The 27,026-nt window shown below is 43.7% G+C and overlaps 1 protein-coding gene across 1 annotated transcript; it reads right to left on the reverse strand.

The window, feature by feature from the left end:
* Window positions 1-2,319: 2,319 nt before the first annotated feature.
* On the reverse strand, window positions 2,320-23,622 carry LOC306750999 (cadherin-10-like; the record flags this gene model as incomplete). Its single annotated transcript, XM_079234496.1, has 11 exons — window positions 2,320-2,810; window positions 6,145-6,396; window positions 7,214-7,322; window positions 7,968-8,089; window positions 8,521-8,657; window positions 9,566-9,819; window positions 10,545-10,726; window positions 11,226-11,393; window positions 12,531-12,650; window positions 16,274-16,568; window positions 23,413-23,622. The coding sequence occupies 11 exons, from the start codon at window positions 23,620-23,622 to the stop codon at window positions 2,320-2,322; spliced, it is 2,340 nt and encodes a 779-aa protein (XP_079090622.1).
* Window positions 23,623-27,026: the final 3,404 nt, after the last annotated feature.

Here is a 27,026-nt window from a genome sequence, read left to right on the forward strand (position 1 = left end):
ACATAATCAAATTTCTCTCAAGTATGGTTAAATCATACTGCTGTCTAAATCTGATTACTCTGTATGTGTGTACATGCATATACACATATTTAGTCATTTGTTTCATCATAATTTAACTTAATTAATTGAGAAAATCAAAATATTTATCTACTTTGTATTCGAAAACCGACTTTACCATATGGCTATTTATATATTTATTTATTGAACGACCATGAATCATGTCATATTGTGACTACATAAATACAATATAAACAATAAAAAGAAATAGTTCAGTTTTAAAGTTTTTAACGCCGTCCTTTCAGTTCTTTATTCAGCAGCTTGTTGTCAAGATGCTCATTTCTGTTATTCTACTTTATGTGACAACTATCGGAGCAATTAACGATCCAATAAAAAAACAGCTTAACAGAAGCTTTCATGCAGTCAGCAAATAAAAATCATTAACGTCTGAGTAGACAGACATACATTTAACAACAGAACAAGAATTTAACTTTGCAACTAATTCTTCTGGGTGTGGCGCACACGGTGGAAGCACTTCAGGAAGCGTTCATCACAGACTAGGACAGCCGCTGCATGTGTAGCGGCGCGGCGGCGAGCCGGCAGCTGCTCACTTTGGAAAGCAAGTGCAACGGCGTGAGGAGGGAAGTGATCGGAGGTATTGTCATCTCCACAGATGCCCACTGATCAGCGAGTGTTCTGGGGGGAAAAACAGAAATGTTTGGAAGTTTTGAAATGTAATTATTATCTTCTGGTTGGTGGTTTTGTTCAATATGCAGATTATTACACTTTAACCATTCACCTGGTGCAATATCCAACACGTTTAAGTACTTTTCTATACTTTTTTTTTTAATTCAGTCTGTATATTTAATATTCTTCTTTACTGTTTTTTATTGTTTTCTATTACTGTTTATTTATGTTACTTGATTTTTTATCTTTTATTCACTTGTGAGCAATGCTGCTGTAATCCTGTAATGTCCCCACTGCGGGACTAATAAAGGATTATCTTATTTTATCTCATTTTATCTTTTTGCAAATATTGCATTTTCCCGCCAAAAATGAGTGCTCTTCAAGTATGTCAGTTTTTAAAGAATGTAAGACAATCTTTACTTTTGTTTTGGTATATTATTTTACTTTTCTGACTCCTATCCATGTTATCCCTCTGTGTTGTTTTAAATTGTAAGAATACTAACTGACATTAAAGGGTAAACAACTTAAAATGCAGTACACTGACCTGCGCCTAATATTTTCAATTAATCTCAAAATGGCTAGTTTCGCTATTGCTTACAGACAGTTTGAATGTTTTAATGCTTTACTTTTCTATTGATATCTAAAGTTGGGGTAATAATATTCCCAGCATAGAAACTGCAGGACATTTGGACATTTCTTCAGGATAGTGTCAGTGTGTATGTCCTTATGGATCATCAATAACCTGATTTGTGATCCGAACAACAACTGATTAAACTTTTGAAAAAACAATGTTTCCCTACAAAAATAAGAGCAACATCCTCTCAGTAACCCACAATCAGGCAATGGACTGAAACTGCATTCGCTTCTTTTTTACATCATTTTATTAAGAAAATAAGTATAAAAATATAAATATAAAACAGTATGACTCAGCATTCGAACAGCATGAATTGCCAGTGTATGACAGCTTTCCTACAACATACACTTTCCATTACATGTTACACCTAAATGATGAAATGAATTCACAGTTTGACAAATAAACTGCACCAACCACCCACATGAACATTGCTCGTCAAAACAAAGATAGCAAATAGTATATAGGATGTCCATCATTAAAAACACTTTGTACATTTACAGTATTTAATGGAGGTGGCTGGAAAAACCACTTGACTCCTTCTCTACCGCCCCAAAACCAGTCCAGTGCCAATAAACATCGATAGCATACGAGACTACTATCTCTCAGGTCAATTACAAAACACATTGTCCACACCATTGTTCACAAAGAATCCTAAAATTCAAAGGCATCTTTACTGATTATGATCAAAAAACAGTACGACTTTTGAGAATTTATACTGCATCCCCATTAATGAGAAAAATTCCACTCAGTTCAAGTCTTTGATTTCCGTTTCAGCTTTCCACGAGTGGATTGCAGCGATTTTGATGTGAGTGAATCAAATAGACGACTAGTTAACTAGCGCGCTAGCTAGCAAACTAGACAGATAAACAGATAGATAGCTGGATAGATAGATGGACGGACGGTCAACTAGCTAACGAGCTAGCTAACGAGACAAGCTGTCTGGCTAGCTAGCTAGCTACATGAACAGACGTAAAATATGGGCTTGGAAAAAAATGCTCCGTCTAGGTCTCCCTGTCGGGACTCTTCCCTATGTACATCTCGGCCAGCTTCTTGAACTGCGGCCCCCAGTTGCCGAGGTAATCGTAGTCGTGGTCCCCCTCGGTGGCGGTGGACTCCAGCGAGCTGAGGGACTCCGCCAGCGACCCGCTGCCCTCGTAGGCGTACGTGGCCAGGGAGTCGTAGGGGGGCGCCGTTGGATCCGTGTCGTTCTCCTGGAGCCGCCCGTGAATGAAGTCTCTGACGTCGGCGTTATCCTTTATGGGCGACGTCCTCCGAAAGGGGAACAGCATTTCGGGAATGATGTCCCGCCGCAGCTTGTTAGCGTCCATCACCTCCGGGTTGCGCAGCGTGCCGATATCAAAGGCCTGCGTGTCCTCCTCTCCGCCCCCTTCATCGTTGTAGCTGACGACGTTGTCTCTGACATCCTCTTTGGAGATGATCAGAGGCTCCTTCTTCCTCTGTCTCCTCAGGGCAGCGAACAGCACCACGATCACTGCACAAAAAATAGTGGGAGAGACGGAGAGGGAAAGCTCAGCATAAGATGTGTGCCTCCTAACATGTGTCATGCATTAAAGAGCGCAGGGGAGCAGGAGTGCAGAGGGGAGACACATTTGCTACCAGTGATAAATCCCCAACACTGCCTCAGGCATTCACCTCCTATTATTAAAGATTCAGTGAAAAAGCTTTCTCTTTCTTTTTCCCCTTGAACGGCACATTCACTGTATAAAATGCACAGCGGTTCGATGATCCTTCTCTCTCTCTCTCTCTCTCTGCAGCCTTGTATCTCATCTCCTTCATTCTCTTTCAGCAGTGAAAGACAATCGGAGATTGCAGAGTGAGCACATTTCCAGAGAGTGGCACTGTGTGTTCGCAAATTCTAAATAAACCCATATTTCTTCAGAAAAAAGAGGAAGCAATATCTCACTTAGGGCGAGCACAAATCCTGCTTCACCTCTACTCCTTCCCGTCTCCTACCAGCGGGTACCGTGGGAGCTGAAGTGGTCTACTTGCCTCCCACCTGGGTGTTAATTACAACACCTTCAATGTGGGTTCGTACGGTGGTGGAGGTGTCTGTTTATAACGGTTCTTTATGGACATTTGTGACCAACCGGTGCCACGGCTTTCGACAGCGCAGAGGGCTGCGATGACTGGGACCTGGCTGGGAAGAGCCGTTCCAACTCAGCGCCGGGTCGTCGGAGTCAAGCGGAGGTGATTGCGACGGTCTGTCAGGGGGGTTGAAGCGCGAAAAAGTGTCAGATAATGAGCAGATGTCACGATATTTCTGCTCAGGAGGAGAGAGAGCGTGGAGTTTAACCTTCGGCAGAGAAGATCTGCCCGACGCCAGACACAGAATTTCAGATTTAGAGGTAAAAAGAAACAGGCAGATGGAAGAAAACGTGGTCAATACTTATTTCGTTGCATCCCTACTTTTGGTCGGTTAAAAGTCAACCCACAAAAAAAGAGTTTGAGGCTCAGGACAGTACACGAGGACTGTTTCATTGAACAGTTAAAGAGTACGCAAGCATCTCTACACTCACAATGTCTAGTCAGTCATAAACGCTCCTATCAAGCACTGTGCTTGGCTGAGCGAGGTGAAGCTCAATGACAGTTGAAGCCCATTACTTATTGATACGCCCTTGACTATAAGCACTGCGCATTTTCTGCTTTTTGCTGGGTAAAATGATCGGCTCTTCTGCTGTTGTGGCCCGTGTGCCGTTACACACCGCATTAGATCACCAGGAGGGCTGAAGTGCTGCTTTTTTCTCTCGTTGCATGCAAAGATATTTACACGCAACCTACCGGGGAAATACACAGACCGAAAGTAGACAAAGCAGTAATGACTGGAGCATAGAAGCAGGGCGCTATTTGCTGATGGGGAACCTTTGGCACGTACATGTGTACATAATTGGTTTTGACTATTTTTGTATTTGCCTTGTCATCAGTATTCAGATACAACCAATGAGTTCAAGACTACATATTTCTTCATTTCTCTGAACAAAAAAAAAAAGCTTAGAGGTCATCTACACGATTCGACACAGGGGGCGGGCCCACGCTTCAAGAAAAAGGAGATCAGTTTTATTTTAAGCATGATTAAGACCTCTCACTTTGTATCCAATTAGTTTGAGTGTCCCAATTAGTTATTCTATTGGCCACACAGGTTGTTTTAAAAGGCAAACTATTGACTTTGCCATTCACACACACGATGTGTTGTGATGCCGACACTGACTAATGGAATACTTTACCATAGCACTATTTAAGGGGCAGCGCCTCGTCGCATCAACCATTGTAAGTATTAAATGTCACAGTAGCGGTTTTAATACTTTTGAGATTCGAAGCTGGTGCCAGCCAGTGGGGACTGACGGCAGAAATGCATATTTTCAGTAACATTGTATTGATCGCAGCGAGTTGGGAAAGCTTTCAATCGATGTCCAGTTTGTAATGATAGAAGCTGTTGGAGCAGACACCCCCCACCCTCCATGTGGACACTCAGCAGCATGCGCTTGAGCAAAGCAACTCACTCTGCGCCATGTTATCGACTTCTGCACCTGGAATTGGCTGCAGCATGAATCATATGAGAGTCCTGCCTGGAGTGCTAATGCTCTGCGTGTCATGTCAATGCCGGTGACCAAAGAACACCAACATTAAATAAAAATATCAAAAGAAACACTGTATGCTGTCAAGGTCATTAAGATATTTGGTCCTATCAAGAGCTCAGGAGCTGTAATGAAAGAAAAGTAATGGTGGCAATAGAGGATTTTGACGGATATATGCTTCCCTGGTATTGACATGCCGCTGACATTAATGTGAGTTTAAGGTCAGAAACATGTCTGCTTGTTGATATGAAAGTGACATGTTTGACAAGAGGCAACATCTTAGGAGCTGGTAGAATTGACCGTTCGCTAAAGCCCGCCCCCGAACAGTGATTCTCCAATCATGTCTTGTTCTATTCTAATTCACCCCCAATGGGCAAATTTGCAGATAATGGGTTGCGGATCTGCTGATAGCACCTTGAATTGTGAATGTCTCGCCATCGCCATCTTCCCCGTGACTGATTACAATTTGCCCTCCTTTGCATCGGATTGCAACTAGGGATTTGGGATTCGGGGCGTTACACTACACTGGTCTTTGTAATTCAGACCTTTTTGCGATAAATGTCTGCATATTACCTAAATGAAATACATGCAGAGAGCACAGGAGCACAGAGATGCTGTTTTCTTGGCATTTCACCCTTTTGCCCTTAAACCTTTGTTTGCTTATTTCTCATTGGTGCAGATTCCTGCATCATTCCAGGTCTGACTAGACCAGCTGGTGACGACTCTGACTCTTTGGCCCCGGGACACGACGGTCTCCACGAGTCAAGTGGGCTCTTTAGACCGTTTTACAGGGTCTTGTTTTAAAAAAAAAAGAGTCAGCTGTCATTTGAGGCTGCTGTCTGGAAATTACACGCTTTTGTTAACGTCTGTGAGAATTCACAGACCCATTGTTAAAAAAAACAACTTCACATTTCAAAAATCGGCCTCTGTTATCGCTGTGAATTGCATCTATGCAATGCCAAAATGAAAGCTAGGCATGCATAGCAATAGTAACTAAGAGGGGAAAGGAAGTAGTAAAGGAGCATCATAAAGAAGGAAGTGATTTAGTAATACAGCAAAGCCTTTTGAGGCCAATTTGTGATTTCTTCTTGGGTTCTGGGCGATATACAGAAAATTGAAATAGACTTTGATTGAGTTTGTTGCCACAAGCAGCAATTTGCAACCTCATCTTTAAAGAAGTAACAACATCACAAGACAGACAAGAGTAAAGGGGGGTTGGGAACGACGACTTACTGAGGAGGATGACGACACAGAGCAAGATGGCCACCAGGGCGCCGGTTGTGAGGCCGTCCGAGAAGGGCAGCACCTCCGGGTTGCAGGTCTGCATGTTCCCGCGGCTGTCGCAGGCGCACACGCGCACGATCAGCGTGCTGGTGCTGCTCTGGATCGGGTAGTCGTTGTCCGAGATCACCACTTGCAGGAAGTACAGGCTCATCTCGCGCCGGCTGAAGCCGCCCCTCCGCGTCAGGATGTTGGCGGTGTTATCTGTGTCGGTAACGAGAAGCCTCACTAAGGGACAGCCCAAAATACATCTGCAGGCCTTGAGTAAAGATGTCTGAGTAGTAATTAAAACAATCAACAGGCATATTACTTACAACCTGTGCTATGTTTTTTTTACGACCGTCTTTTCATTTTGTCTGGTGAAACACATTCCAGTCGTTGATGAGCTTCAGTTCATATTTACCGTCATTCAATTCTAGAACTATGACTATGCAAAATATAGAGTGAACATACAGATTCAGGATTTTAAGTTTTTTTCAATCACTTCCTGCAAGCCTTTCTGAAAACGCTCCATATTTCTCTCTCTCCCGAAGACGGGCTGTGACCAATATAGCCTGTACCACTTTTTTCATGAAAATACTTTCTTTTTTTCTCCGGAACAACGCAGCATATATACATAAAAAAACAACCTAAAATCAATGTATTATATTTGTTCTTTCTTTTGAAATATACTGTTGTTTGTATTCTGTTGTAATTCATGATTGTCTTCACCATATTGGAAGTTTCTCTATTTGATATTCGGACCATTAATATAGCAGCAAATTCCGTTGTTCGAACTGTTAGCGCTATTAGCGCCGTTGGCTGCTAGCCGCCGGCTCAGATGTCGCCATGTTGAGAGCCGTATGGAAGCAATGAATATGCTCTGACTTTTCAAATTGCCACCTTTTTAAAGTTAGCGTCCTCACAACAAACTCCATGTCCCTGTTCGCCACAAAATCTTTTCTCATTGTGACATACATCCAGAAGCACTTACATATTTTTTTTTTTTTAATAATGCCAACATTTTTTTTATTTTTCTTACCTTCCCTGTCAACAATGGTGAAGTTTGGATTGGTGGCACTTATGCTGAAGACGAACTTGTGTCCAACGAGGGGTTCGTCCGTGTCGACGGCACTTATCGTCTGAATCAGCTGCAAAAGCATGAGAAAACACATGGAAGCTTGTAATGCGTATGTTTAGGGAGGAATCCGATCCAAACGCTAATCATAAACACATGATGCAGAGAAAAGCCTTTCTTTTTTCTTTTTTTTCTATTTCTATTTGCATGCTCACAATTGTAAAAAAAAACAACGTGAGACTAAACTGGGGCCAATCAGATACATTGTAGATACATCTGCAATTAGTGAGAAGTGCTTTGGATAATTAAAGGATTTGCAGACTCTCGAAACACCCGAATCGTAAACACGTGTGGCTGTCGTGTGAATGGCTGTTTCCCCGACACGGATCCGTCAGCATCCAGCGTGCACATGGAGTGTGACATTTCCTCTGCAAATGTTAGGAAGTGACTGATGGATAATCACTGCCAACTTCTGTTTGGCTCTTTGCCCAAAACAACTGAAAACTGCTTCCTCATGTAAGAAATGGTTCTCCTGCAGGACCCTCAACCTCACGATACAACACTCCAAGGACGCAGCCAAACACATGAAATTGTCTCTTTATTTTTGTTGTATCAAATTAAAAAATAAAATAATAATCTGTGAGAAAGAACCAAACCCTGGGTTCTTTGCAGCGTCACATCCTTTATTCATAGAGAAGATAGAAATGTTTTGAATCACCTGTCCTGCTTTGACATTCTCGCAGACGAACGTGTCGTAGGACATCGCAAACTCGGGGGCGTTGTCGTTGACGTCCAAAACCTTGATGAACACGGGCACTCGAGTCGTCTGCCGCGGGTTATCTGAAATAATAATGAAACGAAAAAATAACATCAGCGTGTTTTTGAAGAACCAGAATACATTTTTTAGTCAGTACCGTAAAAGTGGGTTACAAGCCGCTTCTACCTCCAGTGGGTGTCCCCGCTGTAGCAAGCTAGCAGCAGTGCGAGCTAGCAGCAGTGCGAGCTAGCAGCAGCGCAAACTAGCGCTACTGCTAGCTCCCCGCTGCTGCTGCTACCGGCCGCTACCGCTGCTACTACTGCCCGCGTCCCCTCTGCCCGAGTCGGGTGTCGAGCCGGGGCTGGTCCCGCTACCTTCGGTGGTTGTCGGGGAGCTAGCGGAGCGCTAGCTGGCTACAGCAGGGAGCTAACGGGGACACTGACCAAAGGTAGTAGCGGCTTGTAACCCGACTTTTACGGTAAATACAGAACTATTTTTTATAAATTGTAATTACTTATTTCGGTGGCCACCACAGAGATGTTGTGCCATTTGGACATTTCTCTGTCCAGTGCCTTCAGCGTCGTGATGGTGCCGTTTACAGAGTCGATGTTGAACAGCCTCTCCAGATCCGTGTGCCGGTCGATGGAGTATCTGGAAGAAAAACACACAGCCGCGCCGTTAACGCCAAATGTAATCCACATTGTGCTTCTCTGTGATGTTTGCATACGTGTTATCTCACTCATACGATGTAAGATCTACTCTGTCTTCACAAGGCAAACACACACTGAAGCAGCTCTTTACTTTATAGAACTGTGTTCTGCACAGTAGCGTCACTCGTCGCCCAGAAAAGACAATATATTCCACGCTCACAGTCGAAGGCGTGATGCATCTTTCCTCCTGCCTGCTCATTTGTCACCGTCAACTTTCGCATTCCACTGAAATTTGAATTTGCAGCACACGATGCGCCATGTGGCGCGGGCCGAGGGCGGCGTATCTCCTCGTGTCGGAGACGGCGCGGGCGCCATATGTGCGGAGCGGCTGCGCGGAGCCTCGTGAATCGATACATTAAATTAGGCTCTTTTACTTTGACTTTGTGCCATGGAAGGCTTGCATAATTGTGGGGAAATAAACAGTGTCTGTATTCACTTCACACGGCCTCCGCCATCTTGGAAAATAACCAGGAGGGAACCATGAATAATATGCCCCCCCCTCCACCCCTCCACCCCTCCACAGTGACAAGTGGTTAGGCTGATGGATTAGATATAGCCAAGTGGGCACATTTTCATATCCCTGCTAAAAAGACTGATAAGAGGAGACTTTGTATTTCTACCACGGGCTGCTTATTCTCTTATTGATTTTATACAAGTATAATTAAAGCTGGGATAATGAGTTTTAAAACAATCACATTACTGCAATACTCCGCTTTGGCTTGGTGGGGGAAATCTTTCCTTAACAGGTCATTGATTCATTTTCTAAGTTTACTAAATAGCGAGAACTTCATTCCCGAGGAGAATTATTGTGATTTTGGCACGTCTCCTCCTCGGCGTCTGAGCACATACTTGACTGGCTTGTTGTCGGCGTCGGGGTCCCTGGCCGACACCAGGCCGACGAAGCTGCCGGCGGCCGTGTCCTCGTGCACCTCGATGATGTACGGGTTCCTGGTGAAGCCCGGGGGCTCGTCCACGTCCTCCACGGTCACCTTGACCGTGGCGTAGTCTTTGAATTGCAGGCCGTGGATGAACCTGGCGTCTAAGTAGGTGTTTTTCACCTCCACTCTGAACTCAAAGTCCCTCTTGCTTTCGTAATCCAGTGCCTGGAGATGAAAGAGCACCAGGAGTCAAGCTGTGGACTTTTCCATGAAAATTCTGCCCGCCTCCAGGATTTTTTGATAGGCAATTCATTACATTCCATTTTGTCTGCCTTTATCTTATTCACACTCTCAATTCTAAGTTACAAATCCGTGTGAGGAATATCTCGCAGATCTCAGGAGGAATCTAAAAGGAGTTTTTCAAAAGACTGCTTTATATTATTCATTTCACAGGCTTAGCGTATCTGATTTTACACTACAGTTCAAAAATATATCCCGTCACATGTCGTTCTTACACGAATAAACGTTATCACGGGGCTTTTTGTTATCTGAGACTGTGCTATTCTGTCCTTCCATTGGGGTTAAACGTATATATTGAGACGAGGACATCTTAAATTTAGATGCATGTACTAAAAGCATGAAGAGAAACTCAATAATTAAACTAAATAAATGTCATTTTAAAAGACACACGTGGGGTTATTTGATGCATTAGTTAAAATCTGTGGAGCCCTTCACCATTTATTGAAGGCCATTCATCGCAGCTGTATGAAAACATGTCACTTGTCGCAAGTGTTTTGTCTGATTGCACAGCCGTTATCAATCAAGTCGCAGTCACATGACCGCTCAGAGCAGCTGCGATGACTACATTGCATGAAGCAGTAAAGTGTTTAATGGGAGACTCCAATGCACCAAAGAAAGGAAATTAGAAATAAGAAACAGGAATAAATGACCTTTTTGATGATGATGACGCCCTCCTGCGTGGTTTGGTCAGTGATGATGTTGAACGTGTCATGACCCCCGACGATGCTGTACTCCATCTCAGCGTTACGGCCAACATCTGGATCGTCGGCCTTGATGCGTCCGATGGCACCGCCGATCTCCGCAGACTCCACGGCGGTCACGCGGAAGGAATCTGAGTGACAACATTTTCTTAAACGCATTGCCACACTGCAGTTGGATCTAGCTCAGTGACGCCATTGGCAGAGTTGTGTGCCAGAAGGTGATACTATGACAAATGCCAGTTCAGCTGTTACTCATTAAATCAAGCTTATCTCCAAAATAATACATGGAATCTCAACATTTCTGCGTTTTTGGTCGGAGCAAGAGAGCAAGAGTAAGTCACGTTGTATCTCGAGCCACCATCATCCAAAGTTATGTGGAACAATAATGAGTTTAACGAGCAAGAAAGTAAAAGGAGGATGGGTGAAACAAACACAGGACCTTCACCAAGGAGACCTCAGTCCTTTTCCCACGTGAAACCAAAAAAGAAACATTTAATCTACTCTTGTTATGTATCACTATGTAAGAAAGTCAGCTATAGGCCGTTGCTCTGCATATATTACATTGTTACCTAAACAATCGTTTTCGTGGACTCATGTTAAAAGTCTGCTACAGCATCGATGGACTCTTACGGTTAGCAAAGCGCGGCGGGCTGTCGTTGACGTCGGAGAGGGTGATGCTGACCGTGGTGGTGCCGGAGAGCCCGCCCATCTGACCGGCCATGTCTTTAGCCTGGATCACCACCTGGTAGTTTTCCTTGACTTCTCTGTCCATGCCGGGCAGGGCTGTCTTGATGGTGCCTGGAGGGAGAGGAGTGGGGAGGGGGAGGGGAGGACAACAACATTATTCCCACCTCTTTTGCCCATTTAATGGAAAAAACTTCATTTCGGAAAAAGTGTATCTTCTGCCTTACTGAAAATGAGATTTTCAGATTAAGATCAATTTCATCCCTGTGCTCAACCATGTCTCCTAGGAAATTGCATCTATATACCAATAATTTGGTTTGCCAATTATGTTTTAAAAGGGGAAATGTAATTGCCGCCTGGATTCTGTTCCCAGGCAACACTGTCCTGCTGTCAGAAGCGCTACGTTTATGTACAGAAGTCAAGTCGCAGGAGGCGGTCTGGCTGGATGAGCCTGCAGAGATCAGACCGGGGAACCGAACCACACGCGGGACGTTGATGGCAAACAACAAAGGCGCGTTGGTCAAAGACGACGTCTGCGGTGCTGCATGTAGATGGAGCCCAGCTGAGCCTCTGCCTGCTAAACAACACTGTTCTTTTGTGTTGATGTTAAATAAACACATGCAGTGTGTATTTAGGCCGGTTTCCCTATGACATGGGCTCCATGTTTCCCTTTGCTGCGATAACAATGTTACGCCAACTGTCTTGGTCGTCCACCTCTCGGTTAGAGAGAAAGTAAACACTTGTTCTTATTACCTTAAAACTAATTACTTAAGAGATGCTGTAAATAGTTAATCTAAATAGTGGCTTAAATGTCCAGTTTGTAGGATTTTGTTGCAATAGATCGGCCGATTTGAAACAATGTAACAATGAAATGAATAAATATATCCATGAATCTTTACCATTTCTAAACAAAGCATGACAACACTTACCTTTAAGATTAATTTGCAAGTTAATGCATTAACACATGCATTTAATTTTTTACTTTTTAAACATATTTTTCGAACATTACGAGGGATCTTTTGCTGAAACTTGACGCTGCAGTTGACTTCCTTGTTGAGGTTATTTCATGCTTTCTGATTGGAGACACTGGTTCAACTTGATTGAGTAGTTTGAAACCAGCTACTTCCTATGACGGACGTCATGCACACATTTAGAGAAGCATTTTTTGAACAGCTGGTTCCCAGTCCAGATATGAATATTTCACTACAACTATTAGAAACGGCATCCAGGAGGAGATCCTGCTTGGCTCACCGTTTTCAGAATCCACAGAGAAATACGGTTGTCCCTGAAGAATGCTGTAGACGAGCTTGGCGCTGTTCCCGTACGTTTCATCGTCGGCGTCGTTGGCGGTTACCGTGGCGACAGACGTACCTGCAAAAGAGAACACGCGGAGTCAGCTTTAACGCCGAGGCAGTAACACACATGACCGAGTAACTGACTGGACGTGTGTTTTATTTACTGTGTGGAGAGAGTGTCCTGTCAACACCCCGTGAATACCCTTTTTAGCAAAGCAATAAGCTAAACTGACTAATCTTTAATTCCACGTCTAATAACAGGGCTCTGGTGGAAATCTAATTAGTTTGCCAAAGGAAGACACTGACTTCTTCCCTCTTTAAAGAAGCAACAAGGTAGTTGCGTCAGCCGGTGGAACTGTGGATCAATGGTGATAAGCTTGCAGACTATAGCGACGTCTATTCCGTCACCTCAATGAAAGTGATTGCTTTGATTAATCCCCGTTGTCCTCGAAGACGGATCTCCGAAATGTCATGGAGACTGGAATTGAAGGTCTCTCTCTCTCTCTCTCTCCCTCCCTCCCTCTCTCTCCCGAGGTTATTATATATACGACGTGACAGCACCGGCGCTGACAGCGAATGTGCGGAGATTACATTGAGTTACGTTACGGCGCGTTCAAGCTCCATTAAGTCAATTCTAACATTATCATGATGTGTTTAAATGTAATCTTGTGAAATGTAGTTTTTGGCTAGAAACCTCAATGAACAGTTGTTTGAAGGAGATGTTTCCACAGCAATACAACATTTATATTATAGAGGGAATTATGAGCTGGTTAACTTCCTACAACTACCTCTAAGCGGCTTATAATACATAATTAAAACTACTAATGGCAGGATTTTCTCAGATCCGAACTGTGGGTTTTGGGATCCATTGGGATGCAGCTGATGAGTCTAACACGTCTTTTATTTCACCAAACAATATCACATGTGTTGATTAAATAAACAGTGTGACACTATTTTGTTGTACTTTTATTTTAGAGTAAATGTTATAGTTAGAGTTCAACTTGGAAGGTACATTATCTATCTTTGCAGGATCCTGTTCAGAGATTGAGTTATTGCTAACTTTGCATGCAACCGTTGCTGCTTTTAGCTTATCGAGGTCGTGTTACTGATGCATTGACCTCTGTTGTCGGAGGCGGAGGTGTGGCAGCATTAAATACATACTGACAAGCTTCCACCGAGGAGCTGGAATATAATCACTGTGCTCAGGGACGCTGCCTTTACACCCGGTGCTGGGAGCGTTATAGGGCAATATGAAACTTAGTATCCCTCCCACTGCCACTAAAACGCCAACCACTCGGGCCTCACACACAATACACACAATACTAAAATAGCCAGGTGCTAATAAAACACATATATATATATATATATATATATATATATAAAATGAATATATATATACACCAATGGCCGAAGAGCAAAACCTCCTGAAAAATGCACTTTTTTGTGAATACAAAGAAATAAACTTGTTGTTTTCTTCCATCCATCCATTTTCAACCGCTTATCCGGGGTCGGGTCGCGGTAGCAGCAGGTTCAGCAGACCGACCCAGACTTCTCTCTCACCCGCAACATTTTCCAGCTCATTCTGGGGGACCCCGAGGCGTTCCAAGGCCAGCCGGGAGATATAATCCCTCCAGCGTGTCCTTGGTCTTCCCCGGGGTCTCCTACCAGTTGGACGTGCCTGGAAAACCTCTAATGGGAGGCGTCCAGGAGGCATCCTGACTAGATGCTGAACCACCTCAGCTGACTCCTTTCGACACGAAGGAGCAGGGACTCGACTCCAAGCTCCCCCCTGATGTCCGAGCTCCTTACCCTATCTCTAAGGGTGAGCCCGGCCACCCTACGGAGGAAGCTCATTTCGGCCGCTTGTATCCGAGACCTCGTTCTTTCGGTCACGACCCAGAGTTCGTGACCATAGGTGAGGGTTGGGACGTAGACCGACCAGTAAATGGAGAGCTTCGCCTTCCGGCTCAGCTCCCTCTTCACCAGGACGGACCGGTACAGCGCCTGTTTTATTGCTGCAGCCGCACCGATCCGCCTGTCGATCTCCCGCTCCACCTTACCCTCACTCGTGAACAAGACCCCGAGATACTTGAACTCCTTCGCTTGGGGTAGGCAGTTTGTCCCCACCTGGAGGGAGCAATCCACCGGTTTCCGGCAGAGCACCATGGCCTCAGATTTGGAGGTGCTAACTCTCATCCCTGCCGCTTCACACTCGGCTGCAAAACCCCAAGGACTTCAGGCACTGCCCCCTCTCCAGGGGACATGTTGGCCGGGTTTAGGAGTTCCTCAAAGTGCTCTTTCCACCGCCCGACGATGTCCACAGTCCGGGTCAGCAGTCCCCCCCCCCCGCTAAGAACAGCCTGGGGTAGGCCCTGCTTTCCCTTCCTGAGCCGCCGGATGGTTTGCCAGAACCTCCTTGAGGCCAACCGAAAGTCCTTCTCCATTTTGGAGAAGGACTTTCGGTTGGCCTCATTCATTCTGCAAGAAAACATTCTGTTTTCTTGCAGAATGTTATTCGTTAAGGATACATAATACAAAATGCATTACATTAAAACAATTAAAGTGCAGATAGGAGGGTTTTCTTCACTTTCCCTGGATCATTTTGCAGATAGGAGGTTCTGCACTTTGACCATCCTGCATATCACGTAGGATAGAAAGAGCTCCGTTTCTCCCACATAGCCTGTCATGGAGTCACTTCCCCGTGAAGTCCTGCGTGATCCGCCCGAGCGTTTCAATAACACCACGTTGCAAACGCTGTCCTTGGCATTCAGGAGACCTCTGCCGTGTCCTGTTTGGGTCCCCGCCTGTCTCCGTGCATACTAATGAACCCTTGAACATCTGTCCCACTTAGCAGCAGCACTGATGGCATAAAAGGGAGCTGCTGGTTTTTCATGGCCGGTTGCCTTTATTAACCGGTTTGTTCAGGTCTGAACACACGCGGCCGGTCCGGAGACGAGCAGCGGTGACCTCTGACCCCCACCCTGTGCCAGAATCCATGCAGCTGAGGAATCCAAGGACGGTGCGTTATGAATTCCAAATGAGGACCGTTGTTATGTCTCATACAGACAATTGGCTTTTTGATATACCCCCTGATTGCTCCCGTGTATTAATTTTTGGTTGCGTAATTGCGGATTGATTTCATGCTGTGCGCATTATTTTCATAAGCTTTGTTTATATTCATGCCGATTGGTTTATTTATACGACTTGAATGGAATGAAGCGAAGCGCGATGAAGCGAATCCTTAATTGGAAAGGCTGACAATCTAAACTTTCAATATTTCTACTGCCTATTAAAAAAAAAACAGCAAATGGCATTGCTTGTTATGAATGCCCAATGAGCCTGGCCAAACAAATAATCAAAAACAAAAAAAAAAGCAAATGACTTTGAAGGAGTGAATGCAGCGTCACAATGGGCCGGTCCATCTGACTGATGAACGCCATTGTCCAGTGTCTTGGTTTTCCTTAATTGCCTTCTAGCAAACTATTAATTATATATATATATATATATATATGTTTTTTGAATTAATAAACCAATTCATAGGTTTATACTCTTATTCATATGTTCTCGCTCACTTCTTCAAGCCTTCGGAATAACAACTGGAACAAAAAAACGGGAGAAAAGTCCAATATAATATTTGTCAAGCGTCTTCTTAAATGTACATAGTTTAGAGCTCGAAAAATAATACAAGCCATAACTTACCAACTTCAGACATTTCGGGGACACTGGCGAAGTAGATCTCCTTGGCGAACTTTGGCTCGTTGTCGTTGATGTCGTGAATTTTGATGTTGAATTCGGTGTCGGGCTCCAGCTGCGTGTTGGTCCTGCGGTCCAGCACCTTGGCGTTGAGCGTGTACATGGCCTTCTCCTCCCGGTCCAGCCGCTTGGTGGCGTGGATGTCCCCGGACTTCTCGTCGATCAGGAACAGGCTGCCCGCCCCGTCCCCGGTCAGAACGTACTTCACGTTGCCTTCGCCTCGGTCCATGTTGGAGTGCAGCTGAAAAAAAAACAATGGCGACATTGCATCGCTGCATAAAGTTAAAACAGTCGTGATAGTTATGCTGAATATCGCCTCTCCACGTCATAAGCACCTTCGTTGTTGCAACAAAAAAAAAGTCTCTTCGCAACACCGGGTGCTTTTTTTTTTTAGTGTGGTCTAAAATGTGAACGTGCATACATAAAAAAATTAAATTAAAAAATAAAAATACTGAGAAAATGTGCTTTCTCTGCATATCTCCAAATTAGGCTCGATGCCCTAGTCGCAAATTCTCCCCTGTTCTCTCTTTCATTTTTAATTGAAAACTATTACATATCGCAGGCATCAGTTTCAGGTAACTTCCGTGAACTTCTGACCCCCCGTCTCCGCACACTAACGCCTCTTAGTTTGGCCAGTTTTGCAATTTTTTATCTATTCTTTGGGACATTTCTCCCTCTAGCTGCATCTCTAAAACGACACTAAAGTTTGTACTCTTCATAGTTCACCAAGTTCATTTCCTGAACACGCAGAACATGAACAGTGCATGCTACACACACTTCCTTGGGAGTGAAAACATGCTGTGAGCCCACCGAGGGGCCGATCCGTCCCCGTCTCAGAACAGAACATGTGTGACCCTCTCCTATTAGTCCAGATCAAATTAGTCTTCTAAAATTGTGTGAAAAATGATGAAAATCTGACCAACAATTGCTCAAATTAGTCACCTCTGACCTATCCGTCACCTCGAGGCGGCTCGCTGTGACGGACACTTGATTCAAGCTCATTACCGCACTGGATCTGTCAGCAGATATATTTAGAGTACCATCTCACGGGTTCACATTTGAAACGACGAGTAGTTAGGGACACGCGGAATGTGCGTCAGCCGCGTATTAATATTAATGTCTGCACGCTGTGAGGGAACTAATTATTTCTTACCCGCAGTTGGAAAGACTGATGTCAACAGCTACAACTTTGAATGGGGAAATCTTGAGATGTATTGCCAGCTATTCTCAATAAATAAAATAAAAAATAAAAACTGGGATGCACATGAAAACAAGATGCTGTCAAGTTCAAATTAACAATGCGCGCAGCATCGGGCGCTGCGTTTGAAAATATTCTCATGCCGGTGAACTCCATTATTATCCAACGTCTATTAAAAAAGGGAATATCAGTCAGCTTGAATTTTGTACATATATTTGTGTTCTGGGACGGTCTGTTCATTGTTTGTGAATATGAATTCACTCCCGAGCTGAACCCAAGGCTGAGCCGAGGATTTACGACGTGTGTGTGTGTGTGTGTGTGTGTGTGTGTGTAGGCTGCTACTATTGACTATGATAGATGCTGCTAATTTTAGTTTGCAGGACAGTGTAGGATTTGTGTTGCATTGGAAGCGGCTTCATATCTGTTCTATACGCACATTTACAAATCAAAATCAAACATCTTGAATAGTTTTAAAGTCACCTTTGGTCTACTTTGAAATTCATGTATACTGGCTGTATTAAGCGCAGGAGCACGCTCACAAAGCAATGGAGGAGCATACATCATTACCGATTCTCAGAGCTGTTACCATTCTAACACATCTCCCTGCTCCCAGCGTAATAATTAGACCATTACAATTTCAGACCGAGTCAGACCACAGGAAAAACAACAAACAAGGAGCCATCAAAGGAGCCGGCGCCCCGTGCAGCCGAGCCGCCGAAATGATGGGAATCTTTACCGCGTTGGCAGAACCTCGCGGTATGGATTTTACATACTTCCCCTCGTCTACGAGAGGGAGATGCAAACCTTTATCTCTGTACTTTGGCTAATTATTGGAGGTCAACATAAAGTCAGCTTCCTAATCATATGGGTAAACAGAGCTTATATACAGAGCACATAGTTATTACTGGGTTGTAGTGCAAATAGGGGGGGGTTTTGGGAGAGGGAAGAAATAAATTATTATGAGACAATATACCAACATAGATGTTAAAAGTCAGCAACATGGAGGTTCCTGCTTTGATTACTTCAGGGATGTGCACTGGAAATGGAAATGATAGTTCAGGGTCTGTGCAATTGATCCAATTTCCATGAATTTGGGGATGAATTTCTTTTGCTGCAGTGCGCTATCGCCCAATAGCCGATATGGGGAAGCCAATGGGCGAGGGGGTGAGCCCTTTGGTTCCCGAGGATCCACCGAGTGGGAACCTTTCCTCCGCGGTGACGTGCTCTAGATCGGCCTGGAAAGTGATAACAGCAACCCTCGTTAGGACCTCGCCCTTTTAAAAGTTTTACAAAACCAGAAGGTTCTTCATTTATCCAGCACAATGCACCAGATTGATGCAGTATTTTGTTTCTTCTAAATGCATGATGTTTCCAAGTCAGTGAGGGATCTTGTTATATAATCGTCAAAGGTGAAAACCGAGCCAAATCGATTTGTTTTTTACTGAAACCCACCAAAAGCGAGAGTTGAACGGAAACTAAACTCAGAGAGTGTGTTGTAAATCTATTACATCGAGTACATCCAGAAAAAGAAAAACAAACTAGCGTTGATACACTTGACAGATTGCGGCACAAAGTGTTTCTCACACAGCCTTAACAGAATCAAATGTTCGCACCGCCACACTATATTTGCGGAGATTTAGTGGCTCTCCTTTCAGCACAAACACAGCCTTTTCAAGGCCCTTACAACAGAAGCACAGAAGAGAGCCTTGATGAGGTAAATCGCCTTTGCACAAACACTGAGGAATTGTCAGTAAAGCGGCAAAATCATTGGCAATTCTGTTCAGGTCCCCGCTAAGCATTGCTCGCTGCTGCAAAGAGGAGATAGCAAAATAGAGTGCAGGATGGATACAGAATTAGTCTTCCTCCCTCTTCCCCTCCGTCTCTTAAGACATAGACAAGAATCCCATAGTAGTGACACACTGTACTATAATGTATATCATGCAGGTGAAAGTTTAAGCTCATTTTCAGAGAAAGTTCTGCAAAATCCATGCAGAAACGTGTCGGACGAGGCCTTGTAGGCAAAAAAAAACCCTCGCGGATACTCATTTGGCAAAAAAAAAATGAACACAACAAAGTGATGCTAACTTGCATATTCTAATTTGCGAGCGGCGCGCACGTTTCTTTACAAGGCGACGAGACAATGCGGTGTAGCGGGGGAGCTTAATGGGATTTAGTTCACTTCAAACACGCCACTCAGATGCTGCAGAATCCAAAAGTTTGCGGCCGTATTGCTCGGCATTGCGAGTGCTCCCACTTCACAGGCCTGCTTAGGAAGTAGGGCACCGCAGCTGCACACAGCGAGCGCTCGCACTCATTAATGGCCCCCGCGGAGGAATTTGGCGCCGGATCCCGTACACAACATAGCCGCTGCACGGCCGTGTTTGCAGTCGTGGAGTAGACTACGCTCTCTCTCGCTCTCTGCGTTGACAATAACCTGCTGAGTAAGGGCTAAAAAAAACCCCGTACTTTTAACGAACGTGGTTATTTCTTTTCTCATCGTTCCGCGAGGTGCCCGTCAGCATCCCGCTCGGTGAGCGAGCTTCAAAGCGGCGTGTCTTCTTCTTGAGCACCTTGATAAGCAATATGAGCTGCATTTATTATTATTATTATTATACGCCGCCGCCGCCGTCGTCGCAGTGGCTTCCCCTTTTTTAGGCGAGCCGTACCGGAGCGCGTCTTTACATCCGACTTGATTGTGGTAATCAGGAAATAATACCTCCCACAGTGCACTGCAAAATGTGCATTGAATTATCTTTAAGGGGGACGGCCATCAAGGCTTTGATGGCTTTGTGCTGGACATGAAAGGGTTTTATGCATCTGGTGTTGGTTCTATATCTCTTCTTCTTTGTTTGTCTGCACTGTCAGTACCCAGCCATTGTTCTGTCTATCCAGCACAGTTGCAACTAATACAACAATAGTAGTCTTCCAGAGCCTGTGGTGATTAGTTGAAAAAAATATATATTTCCCAACCCACGGACACTGAAGTAACAATGATATAAACTGAAGGCGGGCAGCATATCTTTATATCCTTGAAGCTGAAACAAGATGGAGGTTTGGCCTTTTTTTTTCTTGAAAAATGACCCAAACTATTAATCAGTTGTCAACATGGGAGATTAGTTTTCCCGCGGATGGATTTATCGATGACTTGACTAATCGTTGCATCTCCGATATCTATCCATCATCTTGTTTTCTCTCTGTCTATTCACCTTGATTGCTTGTTTTCTACGGGGTCTGCAACTAACGGTTATTTTCATTATTGATTAATTCGCCCACTCTTTTTTCTGGATTAATTTAATAAATAGTGAAAAGCAGTTTCTCAGAGCCCACGATAATGTTTTAAATGTTCTTGTTTCCATAGGTCACATAGTTAGAAAACTGTAGCCCTTTAAGCCCTAACCCGAACCCTAATAACCCTAACCCTAATAACCCTAACCCCTAATCCTATTTATTATTTGAGTTGTGTTTAGAGGTTGTACATCGGGATTATATATTATTGTAGCTGTGATTTTTATGTTTAATTTGATACCTAACATGTTTGTTTTTTGGGGGGGAGGGATTTATACCATGATTTTTTCTTGATTTTCCTGATAAAAAAGGGTCCCCCGATTGGGGTTAACCTGTTGAACCCTAGGGCTCAACAGGTTAAGATATGGCCTGAAACGGTTCACCGATAATGTTGCTCGATAAACATATTCTTTGCAATTTCGCACATTTTTATCTCCCTCAAATAACTTTTCTTCTATCTCTCCCATAACTTGTTTTTCCTCTGTACATCCGCGTCTCCGTCACCATCGCTGCCTGCCTCTATATCTCCAGGCCGCCGACGTTAAACTGATTGAATTAGTGATACGCATCGCCGCAGCGTCTTCCGTAAGCCGAATGGCACTACGTCGGCCCGATTTTTTCTCCCGCCGTAATTTATTACAGCCTCATGTTTCTCTGACAGTTTAATGGTGAATGATATTGGACACAGGAGGAGCAGGGAGCTGGTGGATGTGATTGCTGTCATGCCACAGAAGTTGGGTGCCAGAGAGCATCAAAGAGTCGAGAAGAAAGCCACGTTGCAGCAGTCGCTGACATATCAATGGATGGCCCCATTTATAGTTAGCAATTGCTTTGCTGCTTCGTCACATCACACAACGAGGTGAATTTCATTGGCCTCGCTGATTGATATGTTTTCTTCTTCCTCCTCCTTTTTCTCCATATTCCATTAAATTTTGCTGTTCCTTTCTCTTCACCACATCAGAATGATGGTTTCTGCAAAAGAAGTTGTCATATCCCCCTACTCAACCTTGCACAAGACACTTGTTTACTCCGGAGAATGAGGTGTGTGATGAAAGCCAGCTTCCTCTGAGAAAATTGGCTGTCGACAAGTCACCTCATTTCCCTCCCTGGGGTTGATAACTGGAGCGTTCCCCATCACACCTGTCTTTATGGTGCTAGCATGGGTGAGCTGACAAGAACCTCTCTGATCTGGGTGGGTGCGGAGGGGGCAGCATTGTCCCCAAACTCTCTTCTTCTTTTGTGGGGTTTTTGGGAGAAAAATGTCTCGCAAGAGCTGCAGTTTTTTAAACGTAGTCTCAAACCACTTCACGGTTATCTGAGACTGGCTTTAGTCTTGTTGCATGCTTTTAAATTGGACTTGTACGGCCCTTAAACTGATATTTATTATCAAATGTGAACCTTAACTACTGTCTGTGTTTCTGAAATGATCATTGAATTGCAGTCTTTGTCAAACTTATACTGGATGCATTTAATTTAACTATTCATTCATTGTGTTTATTGGGTTACCCTATAAAACATGATGATAGTACATATTAGTAGAGTGTCAGAGTTTCCTCTAAATAGCTGAGCAGAAGGCGTTTCCCTCTCCTCAAGGCTCCACATTGATGGTTGGTTATTGGTAACCATTTTGAGGAATTTGGCGACCAATTATTGCGCACTTTTTGCTGTTGCCTTTACTTGAAATCAGATTCAAGGATGTTAATCAATTTATGCATTTTAATACTGTAATCCATTTCTGCACTGCAACTTTTATTCTATTTTTTTTTTAGCTTTTTACAGTGCCTTGCCACTGTTTTTAACAATAATTACGAAAAAATAGGTGTTGCAAAAAGTAGAAAACGGCCACCCCAAAATTGGATTAGTGATATTTAAATGTTGCTGTCAAAAATACCCTTTGTTAGTTAGTGTTGAGCCCTGCCACTTATTCCATTGCTCTGTATTTTACCCGTGACGCCCATACACCTCCTGAAGGAGTCATTTTGAAGTAAAGAAAAGTGACTTTCATATCCAGCAGGAAGTCTCAGCTCAATTGGCTCATGACTCATGTACCTTTTTGTGTTATTGACTGATCTGAGCGGTGATTATGATGCTTGTCAGACAAAAACAATTTAATGTTTAATATCATAGATGTTGTTGTCTTGGGGTGAAAATTAGATGTATTTTTACATTAATGGCATCTGCAAAACAATAAATTACTGTGATTTGGATTCAAGATATATTAGTTTATTTATCTATTACGCGCATGTTTATTTTTTTAATTATATTTTCCGTCTATGTTTTTTGTTATTCACCTTCTTTCACTGAGTCAAATTCCTTGCATGTGCAACGTACTTGGCCGATAAAGGATTCTGATTCTGATGAGTTTGTTTTTCACTGAGCCGACCACGTGATAAAGAAAAGCAGCGAACAAAAGGCCTGGAGAACGGAGGGGAAGAGAGCGTTTTATGTGCACTCGCTGTGTATCTGATAGCTCCAGTTAACTGTGCCTGTAACAGCCAGATCTCTGGCAGCCCATCCGTCTTCAGCCAATTACATCAAACACAACTCCAACAAGCCAAACCTTCTATAATTAGTCTGCACACAATGCGTTCGGGCACGTTACCTTGCCGACATATTGATGGTCGTTTCCTGCGTACTCCTCCAGCAGAAAGAATTGATTCCACATCCATCCACGTTTGGACCGCTGGAGAATCCTCCCATCGCTCTCTGGCATCCCAAACAGATTCCCAATATTCCCAGGCGTGAAAGGCAGGGCAGCGCTGGGCCACAGGACAGAGAGCATCAGCAGGAGCACGACCTGATTGGCTATCATGGTATCCAATCAGCTGGGAAATGTCTTCTGGACAACTTCGGAGTTATGGTAATGAACTTCTGAGAGGATGAACACTGGAAGGTCGTGTCAACAGAACAGACATTGTATTCCTCTCTTTGATGTCCTTTGGGTCCCTGTGAAAAGAGAGAAACATTAGTGGAGAAGCACTTTTGTATCACCTTTACAATGGGCTTGAAATCCTAGCACGGTAGAAGGACCACTTAGGGAGCATGCGGAGGACAATAGGGCAACACTTATGTACACAAAACCTCCGTGTGCCGCGTCTCTCTTTCAATATGTGCTTCACCGGGGGCAGCAGATAATTACGCAATCAGCAAATGTGCACCGTGAGAGTGTCGGAGAGCTTAAACGTCGTAATTCAGTGTTGTCAGTGATTGGATTTGTCTTTAAAAAAAATGAATCAAACTTTAGCATTTGCCAAATTAAAGACACAGGATTCTATTCGTCCTCAATTTAAAAACACACACAGGTGTACTCCCAATCGGTAGGAGTCATGAGATATACTTCTAAAGGAGTGATTCATGACTGAAAGACACTGCAATGTAAATGTATCAACAAAAGGCTGCAATCACCACAGTGCATTTGTCAAATGAAGTTGACTCGCTGGTAGCTACAACTCCCTGGCACGTCTCCTGGCTTTCTTGTATTTGAGGAGCGAAAGAGTGAGCAGCACTTCACTAATTATAAGGCGCATTGCCGATGATTCGCAAACAGTGCTTTCACAGCCGGTGAGTGTATTTGAACAGCAGAGCGCCGGCGTCTCTCGGCGCAGAACGCTTCTGACGAGAGCAAAAAGGCACCACTGTGACGCACTTAGACTGGAACAGAGTTTTTGTTTCCGTGTCCTTCTTTACGCTCGTTCGGTCACAGCAAGGTCACGGAGCAAACCTCCACCACCGTGTGTGGGGATGAATAGTTTCAACCCCCTGACTCCTTTTCTACAACGTTTCAACACTGATGGCTACTTTCATAGATTTGTATATTACTCCCAATCAACTATTGGAAATATAGGATCCACGAAGGTTCTTTCTGTAGGTCTGAAGTGCTACTCTTAACCTTTTTGAATAAAGAGTTTTACCAAGACTAGGTTTTGTAAGACCAGGGGTTACATTAAGAAGCATTTTCATTCAAATAACCCCTTTTGGACAGAAGAGTTCTTCAAGTGTTAAAAGATCTTCCCAGCACCGTCTCAACAACTGTTATAAGAGCCATGATTGTTGTTGGTTTCAATAGAAGCCTCTTGCCTGGCTGCTGGATGCGGACCCCATGACCCAAGAACCACCCGTTACACTATCGAGGGTTAAGGAACATTTATGGGATGTAAAAGGGAATACAAAAGGATTCACACCATTAAAAAAGGTGCAAAGGTGGAACCATTAGACAATAGAAAGGTTCTCTATGAGCTAACACATTGGTTCTGGGTGGAGCCATCATACAATAGAAATGTCCTCTAAAAGCTATTATATGGGTTCTGGGTGGAACCATTATACCATAGAAAGGTTCTCTATAAGCCATCATATGGGTTCTGGGTGGAACCGTTACACAATAGAAAGGTTCTCTATAAGTATAAGTATAATAACATTGCAAGTGGAACCTTTAGAAAAAGTTCTACCAGGAACCAAAAAAAACCTGCATGATTTAACTTGCACCTTCATTTCTAAGAGTGTATGTTTTGATACTAAACTTTTGCTACTAAAAAAAGAAAACTGTATATAAAACTGTATATACTTCCCAAATGAACGCCTGTTCTCTATCAGGCTCTGGGCCTGTGAGCAGGTGTTTTGTGTGTTGTGGTCGTCTTTTCCTGATACTCCACTTCGGCCGTGCCCCCCCTCTCTGAAAGGTCATTTGGGTGTTCATGCATAATTCATGGTCTTTTGGAAGTTAATCCTAATAAATCTTGCCCCTCGTTCTAAAAAAGGCCCCATTTACTACGGCCACAGCACCGGCGTCCTCCTGACGGGCATCCGGGTACCTCAGGGAACGCCGTGCCGAGGCTCACGCCACTTCAGCAATTCTTACTGCTTTTTAGTCAGATCTCTTAAATAACAACCACATTGTCAAGTGGAAGTATTCACAAGGACAAAGCGGCCTGTTACTGTCTATGAAATCAGTACTATGGTACCATTGATGGAAGTGAAGTATGGCATGTAAATTGATGCAATTCTTTAGAAAATCCAATAAGTGAGCTAATGAGATCGCAACCGAAAACATTGCTTGTGTCTTCGTCTCTCAGACAGTTTCACTCAATTGAATCTAATCAGTAATGATTTTCAAGTATTCAGAATACTTTTCCACGGAGTTGATCACATTTTTTTAATGGATGCACATTCCCATTAGGACGATAGAAAGAGTAAAGCATGCAGAACCATATCATACGTCTTGGCCCCAGCGACAGCAGCATGGTTAAACCGTCCAAACCGTTCCATAATCTATATACAATCTATAATAAACATGTTAAACTAGATAACGTAAATATGAATTACAACGCCGCGCTGTTCTCTGACGCCTCAGCTGACGAATGTTTCTACTTCGTCAAAGTACCGCTCCAGTATTATAGGAGATAAAATATAGATGGTGTTGATACGTGCGGCGCTTGTGTGCTTATTTTCTCTGTGCATGCCACATAATGTGGCGCCAGTGTGACAAGTGTGTTCCCGAAAATCAGGAAACGCCGCCTTGCAATTAATCTAGTCTGATGCTTGTGATTGCATTTTCTAATTATCATTCCAGCCTGTCCTTGAGTTTTAATAGCATTCTGGATATTAATCTTTGATGTGGTGTGCCTATTAAGCATTAGGGCCAGTGTGTCTTTTCAGAATTCTTCCAAACACTCCATTAAAGGATGAGTGAGCATGCTGAATCAATGCCAGAGCCTATAGACCCGGGCTGAATGATCTCAACTCATTCAGCCTATTAAATCGTGGAGGTTTATTAAAAAAGTTGTTTATGATTAGATTAAGTTGCAGACAGCTTATATGGCTTGGCATTAACACCAGAGATGTGAAGGGACCAAATAGTTAAATGTGCTTTTAAAGTGTTGTCGAGGGCTGTTATTCTTAATCTTGGCTAAGACATTTTCTGGCAGGGGCTCCGCTCTGCTCCATTTTTTTTTTGTGGGTAATCCACAAAATTATACATTCTTGTTTTGCTGAATAAGAATATCTTTGATCAGATATAAACTAGCTGTTCATCAGGATATTCTTCCTTGAAAAAGCACAGCCTTGCACATTAGTCTGTATAAATTTGTATGCACGTGCATCCCAAAAAAAATTCACACGCAAGCTCTCCCACCAACGTTAAACCGAGCAGTGCAACTAAGCACTTTTATGGCTTCTCTGACTTTAGTAGGCCAATGATTATGTGCTGCAGAAGTCTGGTTG

The sequence above is a fragment of the Taurulus bubalis genome (genome assembly GCF_910589615.1).
Source record: "Taurulus bubalis genome assembly, chromosome: 18".
Classification (NCBI taxonomy): domain Eukaryota; kingdom Metazoa; phylum Chordata; class Actinopteri; order Perciformes; family Cottidae; genus Taurulus; species Taurulus bubalis.